At 38.3% G+C, this 18482-nt stretch overlaps 1 protein-coding gene across 1 annotated transcript in view; it reads right to left on the bottom strand.

The window, feature by feature from the left end:
• LOC124286236 overlaps nt 1-15187 on the bottom strand; it is a 28285-nt gene extending 13098 nt beyond the window's left edge. The window contains exon 1 of the mRNA XM_046722579.1: nt 14811-15187. Coding sequence (XP_046578535.1) covers nt 14811-15015 — 205 coding nt within the window. The 5' untranslated portion in view covers nt 15016-15187. The remainder of the gene's footprint in view (nt 1-14810) is intronic.
• Nucleotides 15188-18482: the final 3295 nt, after the last annotated feature.

Here is an 18482-nt window from a genome sequence, read left to right as displayed (position 1 = left end):
CATACACTATGTTGTAAGGCCACGTCTTACAGGCAGGACTCAGAGGTCACAGTTTGAGGTGTTGACCTCTGAGTACCATTCCTAATTCACTGGTATACAACTGTGTGTGAATTACGGCCATTGTCCCAACTGATAAACTGTGGTTGTCCTGGCCTGTCACAAGCCATAGTCACCCTGCTGCAGGTGACTATAGAAGCCTTCATGGCCAGTTTACTCAACACATGCCTCCAAGCTCTGTTGGCATTCCAATGTAACGATAATTATCCCCCTGTGAACATTTTGTTGATACATAATGCCTGGGTTGAAAGATAACAAGTCAGGCTATAATAACATATATCTCTCTCATGGGCAGACCTATATCGGGTCATTTAATGTCCTGACCAGTGGTCTGAATTTCAAGATCTAGTTTCACATTATGATTATGATGTGTGTTTGTAGGTACCATGGATACCATTTTGAAGGGTCAATAATGTGACACAAAGTTTAACATTGGCCACAAATTCTGTTGATTGTTGCTTGAAGGAATGTATTAATCTACCCAGCTCACAAAATCTGATTTGGTTTATTTCTCATAAATGCTGATATTTTGCTGACTGACAATGAACTAGGAATGACATGGATTATCAACTTGTTTATTGTACAATAGCGCTGTTTTGGTATAGCTACTTATACTGTTTTCATGCATGCGTCAAGCTCTATTAACCATTCCAACATTCCTGATGTGACAAGTGTATATATAACATATGTTCATTTCAGTTATTTGACTTATTATCTATATGTGGAGTTTTCTGAACATGCATCCCTCTGTTCGTGGGCACTGATTCAGTGATTAAAACACTTGGTGGTCAGTAGAGAACCTGAGGCCACCCCTGGGGAGATCTTGACACTCTCTTGATAACGAGGTGGGCTCAATGTTCACATGTAGTCCCAGTTTAAGTTGCACTGTGATGACATAATATTACAGTTATACACCAACAGTTATACACCAACATACAGCTAAACCTCATACTGCCATGTGAAAACCCAATCAGTTGGGTAGACTAACAACTAGTCTCTGAAATGAACATATTTTACTGAAAAAAGTTCATAGTAAAAAAAAATATATAATGAAAAGGAGTCCTGAGACTTTCTTCATTCCTGAAGCTGAGGAAATCTAGACTTGCCACATTTTCTAGACTTGCGTGGGCTTTCTTGGATATATTTGCTTCAGGGTCTGTACGACAGACTATCAGTTGGGTTAAACTCAGACAATCTTGTTTGTACTTTTGTAACTTTTCTTCCAAAGGTTTTTAATAACTTAACCTCAGCCCTCCCTAACAATAATTTACTTAAGATTTCATTTTGTCTACTGCCTCACTGCATGTTGATACTGTTAATTAGCAAGACTGACTGAGTTTGGTTTTACGCCACTTTTAGCAATATTCTAGCAACATCACGGCGGGGGACACCAGAAATGGGCTTCACACATTGTACCCATGTGGGGATTCGAACCCGGGTCTTCGGCGTGACGAGCCAACGCTTTAACCACTAGGCTACCCCACCGCCCCCTAATTAGCAAGAAGAATAATGGTACATGCTAACATGTATGTTGCCAAGTACTTAATGTTGGAACATCGTGGAACATGGTATTTTGTTTTCTATCAAAAATTTGATTGAAAATATAACTTCGAGACGATGCTACAAAACCATATGTTCAGTCCTTATTTTTGTACCAGTCCTCCTGACAGCTTGCTATGATTTTAGAAGATCAATAATCACAGAACACTCCTGGGAATCAGTAACACTAAGCTTGAAGATGCAGCTCCTTCTTACTTTGGGACAACTCACCCAAGTCAACACAGTATGAGCCTACACATTTTACTCACACCAAGTTTTAGACAAAACCAAAATGGTGCCAAGATGCACCTTCAGGACCGGGAAGAATAATGTGTGTCTGGATAGAGCACATCTCATCAAGTACCCTGACAGGGCACCACAACGGGGAATACACATTAATCCCTGCAGACATCGAACACTAGACACATGATGTATATAGTTTGGGACATTATCTCACACCACTGATCATTTTATAATGATTGGAATCAGTCATAGTCAAGCCATATTCCGAGATAATCTGTATTGTGATTAAAGAGGAAGTGGAAGATAATGAATGAGTAAAACACTAAACACCAACCACAGAGATAAAACATTCTCGATTCTCCACAGAGATGGATTCCTCTTGCCGTAATAGACAAATTTGAAGTGAAAATTACATGAATTAATCACTGAAAAGAGGTGTTTGCTAAAAGAGTAAGCATATATGTCTAACTTGTTGCCTTTGCCATTCAGACGATTATAAAAAGTGAGTGTTTGTTTCCTTGACAGAGTGTTGCAGTCCCAACAAAAGGCAGCCAGGGTGACCTCCTATTTATTCAGATTTCTGAGGACTCAGCTTCCCCTTTTTAATTCAGTTTGGGACAAAGCAAACCAGTAGCTGATATTATAAGCACCATAAAACACCACCCCGCCACACATCAGGGCACATGTGGAAAAATCATATAGCAGCCTTAGCATAGCACATCTAGGCCTCTGTTCAGTCATTCAAACCACTATTTAGTAGAATTGGTCTTCAGACCTATGCTTGCTGGGATTGGGTGGTCAGAGTGCAATGTCACCTTATCCAAATTTCGATGTTCATGATATTGATCACCGGCTCCAAACTCGACATTTACAGACATCAATATAGCTGGAATATTGCTGAGTCGCGGTGTAAAACAACACACCAACAAACCAAACCAGTCCCATCTCTGTACAAGTGTTCTTGGTATGATGAGACACCGCTTTACCACTGTTTGCATAATCACTTTATGTCAGCAGTGATGGTCCACTCAGTGATGTCACTTCTTCCAAGCCCAATTAAAACAGAAATCGAACCTTTTCCCAGCCCTTTACTGGTCTTTGTTGATTGAGCCTTCATTGTGATGAAACATGGCCACTGTTTTTGTAATGCATACACTTGTATCAAAACTTTGCCATGTGCAATCACAGTGTGTTGATCTTGACAAAGCAAACTTCCTCTGCAGACCTGGCTATCAATGCAATCAACTTTCCAAGAGGCTTCACAACACACTCCAAGTTTTCACTCAGTCTAGGTACCACTGTTCTTCAGCATCAACGCAGCCATGCAGAAGGTTCAAACATTCCCCAAGTATGTCTGTCTTGTGGAGATTGCCCAGGCACCTGTATGTCAAAAGCAGTGACTGGAGGGCTGAGGCAGCACCTCTGAGGAGTGAGTGAGGGAAGTTTCCACTTCTCGGGGCTTCTCAGCCAGTTCTCATGTGGAAAACCTTGGCATGATGAAAACACACTAAAACCACTAGGCTGCCACACAGCCCCCTTAATTCAAATTTTCAATGACAATTACAAAGCTTAGCTTTTTTAAACAGTGTGTTGGGTTTTACCCTGCTTTAATAGGAATATTCCAGCAACATCACGAGGGACACCAGACATGGGCTGCACATATTGTACCCATGTGGGGAATCGAACCCGGGTTTTCAGCGTGATGAGCGAATGCTTTAACCACTGGGCTAGCCCACTGCCCCTTTTTTAAACAGAGTTAAGACACTGAAAATTCACAGTCACTTACTTAGGCTGTTTGTTCTCAACTCCACTTAATGGCCTGCAAAAAATACAGCTGGCATCACCATAGCCGTAGTTCTATTTGGTATTTGTCTTTTTCCTGCAACTTACCCATGAAGTAAATAGCCCGTAACTGTATCAGGGAAAACAAACTCACACTGGACAAGACAATCAGTTGCTAGATACTGAAATCAGGCTACAACTACACACGACTAAGCAAGCCACCAAACCTGATCACAAGATGCTCTAACCCGGGCTCCTCATACTGTAGACCTACTTTTAATGCCATTAAGGAACCACTGTACAAGAGATGATATCATACGATTCACTCCACACACAGGGTGTTAAATCGTCGTATTCCATCCAAATGGAATGACTTATGACCAATCAAATCTACTCAGTAGGTTAAATAACAAAGAATCACTTAATTTGAACACACATTAAAACGTTAAATAAAACAATTCATTTTCATCTCCATTATAACACAGAACATATACTCCTTCACTATGTGTATCTCTCAATTACACACAGAATTTATTCTTGTAACATGAAAAGTATATCTTTAAATAGAACATACCTGAGTATACCCTACCAAACGTAGCGTAGGACTTGTATGTGTTGTAATATTACTGATATCACGAAACAGTACCCTGAATCATTTGTGAATCCTCACATCTCTTCCATGTGACAACATTACAAAGAACAAAATATATACCTCATTCTCTGGATTACCATTCATAAGCATTTTATATCTGAATAAACCATGTAAACATGTGACATATTTTCTGTTTCTGAAAGAAATGTCACTGAAATGTAAGCGCCACTGTTCAAATTCTTCTGAGGATTCGCCCGCAAATTTATATCTGGATTGACTTCCACTAAGGAAGAACAATATTTCAACACTGCCTGCTTCACAGGTGTAGGACACATAGATCTTTCCAATGTTAATGTAAAATGCAACCAAATCTATCAAGAATGAAAAAAATCATCACATGTAATTCAACACCAAAACCAGGAGCCAGTGATTGCCACGGTTACCCAGAGGAATCTGCCTGAAACAATTTATTTATAGTCCCTAAGAAACAATTTATTTAAGGTTCCAGAAAGGTTTTTTGTCTTTTTTTCTAAAAGAAGCATTAAGAGATGTAATGGGATGTGGTAATGACTGACTTCATGTTATGTATTAAGAGTGTGGGATTTTTTGGGGGCAAGCATATGGAAGATTGATCAGTAATCAGGGGCTAATCCTGCTTGGAACATTCAAGGGGCGGTTTCTAAACTTCTAAATTCAATTTGTATCTGAAAGTCTGTGTCCAGTTGTTTAATGCTGCACTCAGCAATATTCCAGGTATATGACAGTAGCTAATAAATAACTGAGACAGGACCTGACAAAACCCATGATTGACAATGACATCATGTGCATCTATCTGCACAATGAGGATACAATGACATAAATCAAACAAGTCAGCCAGTCTGACATTACAAGATCCTGTTAGACAGTGCTTACAACAAGCTTGGATTACTGAAGACCTTCATAACCCAGATCTTCATGGTTTGTGCTTGAAAGTGAGTTAGCAAATGTCATGTTCAACAAAACATCTGTCTTCTATACATCTTGCAGGTGTTGTCTTTATAGTACAAAAGCAGGATCTATAAAAAAAATATTTATAAAAACTGCCAACAAATGTTTGAGATGTTCCCTTGGCTGAGAATCAGAGTAGGTGTGTGAGATAATTACCCGATCAATCCCAGATGTTCCAGACACAGCCTGTGTTCACCACAACCTGGATATAAAGCACCATAAGCTCACAGCCACTGTGATACAATGTTACAACAGGTTTCCATACTCTCATTGTTATGTTACAGCTGTGTTGTATAAGAGAATCATGTTTTACGACCCAGTGAACAATATTCCAATTATATCACAACTGCTGCATTTAACTTATTGTTATTAATGCCAGGCTCAGAAAAATTCCAGCTATATGACAGTCTGTGAATAATTGAATCTAGACAAAACAATTCAGTGACTGACATGAGAATAAGCAATTTTGATACGATGATATAAGAAATGTCAGCAAGTCTGATCACCTGATCCCTGATTAGTCATCTCTGATGACAAACATTTGTTGCTGAAGACCACTTCTGAAATGGAATCTTTACTGGGCTGAACTAGGCTCACTAGTGACTTAAAGGGGCAGTGGGGTAGCCTTGACTAACGCTTAGACTCTGAATATATATAATTGTGATTGTGACAATAAACCCATTTAAATTGAAAAGGAGCCCTAGGGAGACCAGATATCCTGAACCTGAGGAAATCTAGACTTGCTTTATTTAGGGTTTCAGCTTTCCATGGAGTGCTAAGCAGTAGGGAAAATAATATGGTTCAGTGAATCCCATTTCAAGGCAGCTTAAAACTTATAAAACTCACTCACTCAGTGACTAAAAGCGTGATCATTTATACACCCAGTCATGCCCTGAAGACACTCTATACATATGACCCTGGTGCAGATCCCTACAATGATAGTAGTAGGTATCTGAACTCTAACAACACTGCCTCTATCCTGGCCTGCCCGTGAAGATCTGAGTTAGAATTGACCTTCAGTAACCCATGCTTGTCGCAAGAGGCGACTAATAGGGTAGGGTGGCCAGACTCACTGACTTGGTTGACACATGTCATCATATCCCAGTTGCGTAGATCTATATTCATGTTGTTGATCACTGGATAGTCTGGTCCAGACTCGATCATTTACAGACCACCACTATAAAGCTGGAATATTGCTGAGTGCAGTGTTAAACTACAAACAAACAAACAAACAAACAAACGAATCTATGATGGCCACTACAGTGTAGATTGTGAATACACAGTTAGAACAAGTGCAACAACCAATCAGTCCAATGGATACACTCAAGTAAACTCAGAATATCATGACAATAATTCCATTATCTAATTCTGTGGTGTTAGCATGGGGTCATGTGATCCCCTCCATCCAATGCACCCCCCTACACTCTTCCTCCTCTGGGCATATCAATGATCACATCTCTCTGATCGATCAAGTATCAATCTGCTCAGCTAACAAGTTCTGTCTCCCTCTTAGCCCCTATAAGCCGACCACGACAGTTTTAACCACCCAATAACACCCAATTACAGACAGCTAGGAGCATTCAGAGCCTTCTCAGACACTTGATGGGTCTAGAAGAAACTCCAGTTCTTGACCAGGATGAAATTGATGCCATCTTATTCACCCAATAGAATGAAACATCACAGGGTTGTCACATTCTTCATACTCATGGCGCTGATGGTGTCACACTGTTGAATACTTCATCACTTACATATCTACCAGTGTCTGTCTCAACTCAATAGAAAATCAATGCTTATAAATAAACTGACACATTAACAACTTCAACGTTGCATATTTAATCATTGACAGGAAACCCCTGCGAAAAATGGTACAAAATCAATGTCATCGATCAGCTCAATATCGCACAAGCTCAGCCAACTCTATTATCAACCAATCCAGAAACAGTAGACCAGAACAGTGATCAGCAATCTTTTCAAGATATTTCTTATGGTCTTGACAAATATCTCCTCTTCCTGTTTAATGCAAAGAGCAGGTGTTTGTCATTCATTAGTGCGTCTTTGTTGACCTGGGCAGGCCTGCTTGCTCCCAACCAGCCACATCCTGGAAAGGTCAACAGCTCAACCTCCCAGTGTCTTGCTCAATGGCATTCTTCACAAGCCTCTCTTCAGGGTCACCAACAAACTCACGGATAATTGTAGACGGATAATTACAGACAAAGACATCCCCAATACCTTAAGACTGTGGAGCAGAATCCATTTTCATAGGATTACTAAATCATGGTACAGCTACACCCTTGCACAAACCTATCTGGACTCCCAAACAACTTATGTTTGTAATATGAAGAAGCTAAACAGTTTGGCTGATTGTATGCCATCATATCCCAACTGCATGAATCATACCACCTACCAAAGAAAATCCTATTTGAAATCAATACACAAATCAAATGTAAAAATCAGAAACTGAAACAAATTGTACTCCAGCGTGCTTGTCTTTCGTCATAACATATTGTTACATGACCTTCGGTAATTTTTTTAATGGCCTAGCTACATAGGTTCATATTGGTCACAAAGCCTTGTTAATGTTGTGTTTGCCTGTGTTAGGTTTTTAGGATATTTAATTTGTTCATAACAATTCTAACTGTTCTACACTTATTGCTTGATAAGACTCTTTCAGTTATTTGTGATAATCCAACCCTAATATCTTTCAATTTTCTCTAATAACATAGCTGTTGAGGCACATGCCAGATTTAAATAATCACAAAGTATTCAAGAATTCTACATATCTAACATACATACATACATACATACATACATACATACATACATACATACATACATACATACATACATACATACATACATACATACATACATACATACATACATTCAGAGAGAGAGTGAGAGACATACATACATAGAGACAGAGAGAGAGCACATACAAACATAGAGACATTCAGAGAGAGAGAGAGAGAGAGAACAGAGAGAGACATACAGAGAGAGAGAGAGAGAGAGAGAGAGAGAGCGAGAGAGAGAGAGAGAGAGAGAGAGAGAGAGAGAGAGAGAGAGAGAGAGAGAGAGAGAGAGAGAGAAGAGAGAGAGAGAGAGAGAGAGAGAGAGAGAGAGAGAGAGAGAGAGAGAGAGAGAAAGAGAGAGAGAGAGAGATCCTAGTTTCCCATCAAGGTTATTTACACTGTGACTAACATGAATTTCACACCAGATTATTTCACAATAGGCTGGCAGACAAATAAATCATTTGGACTGAACAGTTTCCATCCAACGCATGTGACAATACATTTCTTCAAGGATAAATGACACCCTCCCACACTACAGTAGATACTGATCTGGTTACTGCGGTTTAGTACTGACACAGTGCAAGATGAATGTCTGGTCCCTGAAATTGAAAATAATTCACAGTGAAAAAACAGCTGCTGGATTATATGAACATAATGTAATAAAAAGAAACCCAGAGACACTCTACTTTTTTCAGAAACTGCAATAGTCTGGAATTGCCAGCTGTCATAGACTTGCATGGTCTGCATGGGATATATTGGTCTATGACAGACAAAAGAAGAATCACGAGCTTGTTCAAGTATTACAGGTCAAAAACTCTGAAACATACTGAAACACATTCATCTCTGTACTTCAGTCCTTGGTTTCCAGATCCAAAGGTCTCAAATAGGATTAGAAAACCTTCATCAAAGAAGAACACAGTCAAAATTAGATTGATCATAGGCACTGACTTGCCAGTCAATATCTCAATGTCTGTGGCAGTACAGCACCCTTTTCATTTCCTTCTACCAACTTTACATTCAACCTCTTCAACAGATTGTTACTTGTTTTTGCCATTTTACTTTTGTATACAGATTCCACTCATTTACCCATTTGAAAAAGCAAGGAGTTAAAAGGCAATGTTGTGAGTACACTGGTGAACACCGACAGAGCTCCAGAGCTTGTTTTCGAGCATATAGTTCTTCCATGTTATCATTCACCATGGTCACATACTGATCATGCTGATAGTTTAACGTTCCAATCCATTTTACTCGATTGGGTCAACTCTAGTGAGTGAGTGAGGTTTTATGCCGCTTTTAGCAATATTCTAGCAATATCGCAGTGGCTGACACCAGAAATGGACTTCACAAATTGTACCCACATGGGGAATCAAGCCCAGGTCTTCAGCGTGACAAGCGGACACTTTAACCATTAAGCTACCCTGACGTCCTGGGTCAACTCTAAACATACTTTACAACAGTGAGTAAACGTTTCATTTATAATTGTGATTCAAATGCCATTCCAGTTGACTTCTATTTGTATCTGTTCTCCAGCTGACTGCACTGCATCTATTCATCATTTCATGTGCTTCCCCAAGTGTGTAACATGTGCACAAACTCACAACAGCTTTACGTGTACATGACTAATTACAGAGAGATAGCATCTTCTCTGCATTATTCATAGAGTTTATGCATGAGTAATGCCTGCCTTTGATCAGTAAATACACACCTGTAATGAACTATATTATATTCCATTTGAAAAGCACTGGGTACTAACACCATGAACCCTATAGATAATATAATACGTTCATGCTAACACACAGCATATGCTGGGTACTAACACCATGAACCCTGGGATAATATTATATACGTTCATGCTAACACCATGAACCCTATAGATAATATTATACGTTCATGCTAACACACAGCATATGCTGGGTACTAACACCATGAACCCTATAGATAATATTATACGTTCATGCTAACACACAGCATATGCTGGGTACTAACACCATGAACCCTATAGATAATATTATACGTTCATGCTAACACACAGCATATGCTGGGTACTAACACCATGAACCCTATAGATAATATTATACGTTCATGCTAACACACAGCATATGCTGGGTACTAACACCATGAACCCTATAGATAATATTATATGTCACGTATGCTGGGTACTAACACCATGAACTAAGATACACACCATGCATATGCTGGGTACTAACACCATGAACCCTATAGATAATATTATAGATAATATTATACGTCCATGCTAACACACAGCATATGCTGGGTACTAACACCATGAACCCTATAGATAATATTATATCGTTCATGCTAACACACAGCATATGCTGAGTACTAACACCATGAACCCTATAGATAATATTATACGTCCATGCTAACACACAGCATATGCTGGGTACTAACACCATGAACCCTATAGATAATATTATATGTCGTTCATGCTAACACACAGCATATGCTGGGTACTAACACCATGAACCCTATAGATAATATTATATCGTCCATGCTAACACACAGCATATGCTGAGTACTAACACCATGAACCCTATAGATAATATTATACGTTCATGCTAACACACAGCATATGCTGAGTACTAACACCATGAACCCTATAGATAATATTATACGTCCATGCTAACACACAGCATATGCTGAGTACTAACACCATGAACCCTATAGATAATATTATACGTTCATGCTAACACACAGCATATGCTGGGTACTAACACCATGAACCCTATAGATAATATTATACGTCCATGCTAACACACAGCATATGCTGAGTACTAACACCATGAACCCTATAGATAATATTATACGTCCATGCTAACACAGCATATCCTGGGTAACTCATATAACACTGGTAGAGAATTCAAATGTTTTCGAAGGATGCCATTCGGCACCAGCCAGATGATTTGATCACCTTTTGATGATCCAATTAAACTTAAAACATTGCAGCAATAATGTCATTTCAATTTAATGTGTAATCAGTAAACATCATGTAATCCTGTAAAACTGAGAGCTAGATTTCCTGAGCACTATCATGACTGTAAGAATAGTTCTGCTTCCAGGACCGGGCCATGCACTAACCTACAAGCCATGTTATCATCCAAAGGGGGATTTCCTGTTATGGACATGGATATGGACACGCAATATAACTGGTTTACCGGTATTTACCGGTTCAGACATGAAAACGATACGTATTGCGATACGCTGATCGAAAACCGGTATTTTGACTTGCATTCGGAAAACTTCATAACACTCAGAAATTTTTGGATATTTCCTTGTTATGTTTGTGCCAAATATTATTCACACTTTTATTTTATCATGATTAAAAGTTGTTATTAAAGCTTAATCAAGCATAGTGATTTTGTTGTGTTTTTTGCTCTATAAATCAAGCATTAACTCGACTATAAGCAGTTTTTTGTTTAAAAATACTTCATGCAATATATTGCAATACATATCACAATACATGCTTTCACATCGCAATATGAAAATTCTCTGCAATACCCACCCCTATTATGGACACGGGCATAGATTGAGAGTGCCACAGATAAACAGTTTGATGGGTTGCAAAAACAGATTTTGAATCATCTGTACCATTTCAATATTTACTGTGCCATGGCACTCAAATCGAGCACTATTTCGATCCCTGTAACACCATGGACCCAATAGGTGATATCCTTTATGCAATTAACTCAAATCTACAGACTGATGGAATTATCTATTAGCAGAGACAATACCAAGAAATAAGAGAAAATGTCATGAGAAAATTCACAATATCAACCAACACACTTCATAAGTTTGCTTATGTGAAATGTTTCGAAACACCTTCACGATGAAGACCTTAATATCATTTGAAAATCAAACTCAGAACATTTGCTATTTCTACTCTTTTTCATAACTGCTCAAGAGGTGAGCCCCATTTCCAGAACAACACCACTGTACAAATGTCGCACTGTTTGATCGTGTCTGTGACACAAACTCAACACTGTTTATTGTCACATATAAATACCTAGTCGACTTGACATCCGCGATAAGTAAAAATACCCCTCGCCTGCCTCATATTTCTTATATCAACACTGTCTTGCATTACTTCAGATGGATTCACATATTGAATATCGTTCAAATTCAGCAGAGATGGTCTCAGCCTAAGTAGGAAGCAGTATATTCCATCGACAAATCTGTCTTCTCACTATACTACAGAGACTATCTGCTTCCGACCAACAAATTCCCATCAGAGCAGAGCACAGAAGAGATCACGTCTATCTGGAATCTCAGAACGTTTTTGCCAATGGCCTCAATATAATATGTGATAAATTGAGTCAGAATGTCACATCCACCAAAATGTGTATCAATCTCTTTTATAAGATTTCAGAGAGGTTAATTATAGCAATCAGTGGCATGTATCAAACAGAAGACAATCTGGCCAAGCAATGCCTGTCTTCCATTACAAGATGGGACAATAAATCGCTGATCTAATCATCCCAAACACATCATTCCAATGTGTGGAGATGCATTAAAAGATTCACGCTCTCTAACAATCTCTTCCATAGCAATTGTTTCACACGGATGGGTTGTTATCATGAACACTTCATGGAGTATTCCATGTATTTATGTAAAAGTCTGCCACGTTTGGACTTGGGTTTATGGATTCTTGGGTCAAGTTAAGTGTCACTTCTGATGCAGTAAAGCTGGATAGGCAACAGGAAATAATATATTATGGGCAACAGTATTGGTTAAAAATGTATATTGCAATCCTATCTTTTATACTTTATACAGAGTAATAACATATTTTTCAACCACAAAAAGTACTTATCATAAGCATATTTTCAAAATTATATTTGTTAATCTTGGTAAAGAAAATTCTTGACATTCATCATGTTCCTTGTGATTGAAACACAAGTAGTAACCAGGTTTTCAACCAAACAAACCAAAAGTGCCCAAACCAAAATTATTTCCATAATTACCTGAATATTATGACATGAAACATTTTGGTTAAATTTTCATTGTCTAAGGGACACAAACAACATGTATAATATACACTGTTAATTAAATACTCAATCAACCATTTTGTACTTCCAGAAACCATAGAGATTGACAGAGATAACAAATACCAAAGATTTATTTGTTTGTGGCTAAACTCAATCATACTAAACATTGCTAAAACATAAATTCTTTGAGCCAATTGATGGATTAGGAATGGCGTATAGAACTGGAGATATAGCCATACATAAGGTGTCTGAGAGCAGAAAATTTAATCTACAATAACTATAAATTTTATAAAGTGATGTATATGCATGATTTAATGTGTTTCTGGTTCTTGCCACGTGCAACAGGGTCTTAAAGTCTATAATTTATATACAATAATGTTGACAGGTTACTGCTATATCACCACACCAGAAACTGCCCCAATCACATCAATTTGGTAAACATCAAAACCCTCTCGAAATACCACCACGACTTCACTAAAACTGTTCAGATTCGGTGCCACAACCCCGGCCTCCATCAGCAGAGATGAAGGTTGTTACACTTAGTTCACCTACTTTGAACTCATTAAGCAGTAGCTGTTAGTCATCCCACTAAGTATTTAGTCAGGTTCAATTGGCGTCCTGTATAAATGGTTCCTTTATCATATGTCTCTGTGTATCATGTTGTTAGAATGTTATCCTTCTGTTACTATCTTTTAGTGAGCCTACTTATGTTATCCTTCTGTTACTATCTTTTAGTGAGCCTACTTATGTTATCCTTCTGTTACTATCTTTTAGTGAGCCTACTTATGTTAATCCTTCTCATGAATGATTTGTGGTGTTACTGTGAAACCTTCAACAATCACACATAACTGTAGTGTGTTCATTATAGAGTGTTGTTACCAGCTTGCTACAAATCAATGCTGGATTATCTCAGTATTCAATGCATTAATCAGGAGAATGCATGTGCTAGGGAGTACAATCTAAATTACCCTTCATTAATCTGCATAAAAGATTATAACATAAAAAACTTAATTAATCAACATTCATTCAATATTCATTGAAATAAAACCATTTGCAATCTATCTGATTTTTCATCCAGGAAACAAAACTAACATAAGAGCAATCTCCCTCCAAGGCTTAATTCCAGGAAACAGAACAACGTCAGTGTCAAGAGGTTACCAGATGTACACCCATCAAGTCCTCCTTCCTTGTGAAGCAATAGTTGACGAAAGGTGCACAATACCTGTGCTGGGCATATATAGAAACACGTCCCTGGCATATCCTGGTGTAATCTTGGAAATATCTAAGAACTCAGTGTTTAAGAAGTCATTCACATGCAAGATGTATTGACACTTCAAGGGCAGTATAAATACTTATTGCTGGTTGAGGACATTCTGTCATTTTCAATTTCAAGATGTGATGAGAGAAATAAGGCAAAGCCACTTATCATTTTGTATATTACTAAATTATATATTCCATTTTAAGTACTGTTAGTTATTCCTGTCACGAATGATCACTACCTGATAAATATTGTAAACACAAAAGTTGCCAAACTGGTTATTTCAATCCTCACAATTGTATTGACATTCTTGTCAAATGGAAAGTTAACAGGATTAATGCATGACTTGCAAAAAAATATATTAACAAATAAAAAAGGCTTTTCAGATGAATAAATAAATAACGTTATCTCCATGTATAAATTATTGAAAACTGAATTGGATATCATGTTTCCATAACGTCACTGAGGCAATACAGTTGTGACAATACCATGTGACAAGTGTACCACTTTGTTGTACAATGTATCTATATTACTGTGTCATAATCATGTTTATCACTCACCTATATCTTTAGAGTTGATGATAGCTCCCAGGCTGTCCATATCGCCGCAATATCCACTGTCGACATTACAGTGTCGAAACACGCCGATGTCAGTGTTTGAGCGACCTCTCGAAGCAAGCCAGTGAGGTGTGGCGATCGCAATGGCATTGAACGTCACACTCAGTGTAGAGCAAAGAAAACCAAGAATCGTCACAACAGTCGCCATTTTAAACTGTTCTGTAGTGTAAGTGACACGAAAGAGATAAATTAAATAAATTAATGTGACGACGCTCGCGGATTACAAACTCTATCACAACGCTCGTTCGTACACACTCGCAGGTTGGACTTGTCCACAGACCAAAACAAACCAGCCAGTCTGAGGAAATACCCTGTCACGTGACACTGACGTCGTGCTTACGTCACAAAGGTTACACCGTTACAACAGGTGCGTGACCTTCTCGGGGTATCCAAGAAAGGTAAACACCAACACAACAGTAAATATCCATATAATTGTAAATATCGCGAATGTGTATAAATGAAAGTACAACTTGTATCAGTGCTTGCTATCGATACTGACATCGTGATGTGATATGAAACGACAGTGAATCAATTCTTGACATTGTATTAACCAATGGTCGGGTTTATTTCATAAGCTATGTATTACACAAGGAAAGATGTCGTAACTGCGGTCATTTACGGAACTTGTAAACCCGGACATATTTGGGCAATAGCAGTGTTCGTAATACACTAATAATCCGCATGTAGCTTAATCCCTGTTAAGATCCTAATACCTAATGCTACTTTGGCAAATATCTAGCTCCTTCCCCGGCTTACTTACGAAACGTTTAATTACTTCTATTAGTGAGTCTGTAAGGATCTTAGCCCTTACATACACACCCTACTTATATATGACATATCCGGGCTAACTGATCACTTTATAATGGAACATACACTTTCGATATGTTGTAAAACACATTGTACTTTTAGACAACGAATAAAAACAAAGGCATGGATTCAGTCTTGTTTGTTATTAAACCACGTATGCAGAGAATCCTCGTTTGCCCGGACCCTATTAATCTGGAAACCGCTCATTCGGGACGACCAGTGACGGAGCGCGTCTTCACAACGCTGTGGGAAGGTTGTAGATTGGTAAAGTCATGACACAACGTTTCTTAGAACTTGTCACGATAGAGTTTTCTGTAAACGTTTTCACTTTGAGATTCTGTCTTCACTAGTCAGCTACAGCTTCAGAAAACACACGACCAAAACAGCATGCAAATTGACCAATAAACATTGAAGTGACTTTCTGGTTTGTTGCTTTTGTACTGGTCACTATTGGGAAACTGTTCTGCTATTAACGTTAGATAGAACGTTAAGACAATGTAAAATACGTTAGCATCGAATGCATTGTAACCTTACCTTGTGGCGACATATTATTTAATGACGTATCACAATTTTTAACGTCACAGAATAACGTTGTGATGACGTTGTGACAACGTGAAATTGTTAGCTGGGTACATGTATTCAAAACTGCACACAATTCTGCAATGTGACTTAAACAATAATATAATAGAATCTTGTTCATGGTGTTATTACCTTTAGACCCAAACGCTTGGTAAGCCAGGGAAAAAAGCAAAAAGACATTTTTTTGTTCAAGATGCTCATGTTGTAGATCACTGGATTGTCTGGTCCACACTAAATTAATTACAAACCACCACCATATAGCTGGAATAATGCTGAGTGCGTCGTTAAACATCAAACTAATTTTTTTAGACTGCTTGAATATTATGTTGAGTAATGCTGGGTAATATTCAGACATTGTTACATATACGGACAACAGAAATGGGCTTTAAAACATTGTTCCCTTTAAGAAATCGAAGGTGAACTTTGGTGCGAACGCATTAGCCATGATGCTACTGCTTTTATTTCAGTAGAAACACTACTGTTCCGCTAATAGCGAGTTTACTGTTGTCGCGTATATTGAATGCTAGAAATATCACCGATTTATACATGTATATTGATTAGCGTGAAACAGAAAAACAACAAAATAGAAATCATGAAATGTCGTTGTGCGTCTGAAATTATTGCCAGGAAAAATGAATTTATGCCGAAAAAAGCACAGAACGCTAAAGGCGGAGCAGACGAAAAGCATGTCTGTATATCTCCATGACTTTTAGTGAATTTATGAAACCTCCTGATAGATTAATGCCCCTGGATGAAAGGTACATAGTTTACGGGCAATATAAAACATGGGTTTGCGAGACGCGTGACGTCAATGGGGCAATGTCGCGAGCAGACAGACAATAGACAACAATGGAATATTTTTATGGGTGTTACAAAATGCCACTCATCAGGCAAATTAACATTTTCACATCCTGTTGTAGCGAATGGAGGCTTTATTGGGTTTGTGTGCTAATGACTGGCTCTCATTAAAAGACAGTGGATTAATTGTTGTATGAACAATGTACTTTTATAATACACCTTTAATGATAATCCAAACGTTTCTTCCACCCTTAATTTCGTTGATCACGACTGAACACAGTCTGCAGGCGGTCCAACGCTGGGGACATGTGGCGCCCTCACCATATTTTACGTACGCCTCAATCAATTCGGGTGCGTTTCATTCGTTTCTAGGTATGTTTATTACTATGCAGCTCGCGGGATTTTAATGCTTGTAATATTCTACTTTACCACATTACTCTTTAAAAGATACCCCACTGTCTATAAAGAGAGCACATATAGAAGAAAAGCAATTACCCCAAACAAATCAATAAAGATCATTATGATTGTAAACAAGGTTGTTTTCCTATTATTCCATGATTTTGTCCTTGAGGTTGTTTGATGGTTGTTAAATGCCGAACACAGCCATATTCCAACTACATGGCGGCGGTCTGTAAAAACTCGAGACTGGACCAGACAATCCACTGATCATGAGCATTGATCTACACAATTTGCCTAAGATGACATATGTCATCAGTGAGCCAGACCACCTGATCATCTTACAAGCATGGGCTGCTGAAGATTCTAGCCCGGATCTTTACGGGTGAGTCCGTGAAGTATTCACTCAGTAAGGCAGAATAACCAAATCGCTGTTGTGTGGAAACAAATGACTTCTGGACAGCGACTTGTCCAAACATTTGATACCGTGTGAAAGTATATTTCATTAACATCTGAAACTTAATGCACGATTCCAAATTCAATTTTGACCTGTTCAAACAACAGGTAACCGTGCTCTACAATCACACTTATCATTGTTATATCTTGGGCGGAAGCCGATGTGATGATCTGTTATTAAACTGGTGTATTACCATGTCCTCGTTAGAAAACATGCCTAGAACCATTGGAATATTCTTTTGCATTTAAGTAAGTTCATTTTAACCCTGCTTTGAACAGTACCTGTGATCGTCAGTTTGTCAACTAACTATGGGCATCTTTGATGGGCATTTAGAAGTTGTGTTGATGAAGAATGATGACAATTGTGGATATACAACTTCTTTTATTCTGTGAAAGGCGACGTTTCGACATAGCTTCTAATGTCATCACTTGCTTGACAACGGCATTAGAATCTAAGTCGGAAAAATACCTGTCACCCTTCACAGAATAAAAGAAGTTGTATATCCATAACAATTGTCATCATTCTTCTTTAACTATGGGCTGAAAGCATTACGTGATACAGGTCTCAGACATAACCAC

Source organism: Haliotis rubra, unplaced genomic scaffold (genome assembly GCF_003918875.1).
Source record: "Haliotis rubra isolate DU_JTF1 unplaced genomic scaffold, ASM391887v1 Scf38, whole genome shotgun sequence".
Taxonomy (NCBI): domain Eukaryota; kingdom Metazoa; phylum Mollusca; class Gastropoda; order Lepetellida; family Haliotidae; genus Haliotis; species Haliotis rubra.
Note: the sequence above shows the minus strand (reverse complement) of the source record. Positions and strands in the feature narration are given on the sequence as shown.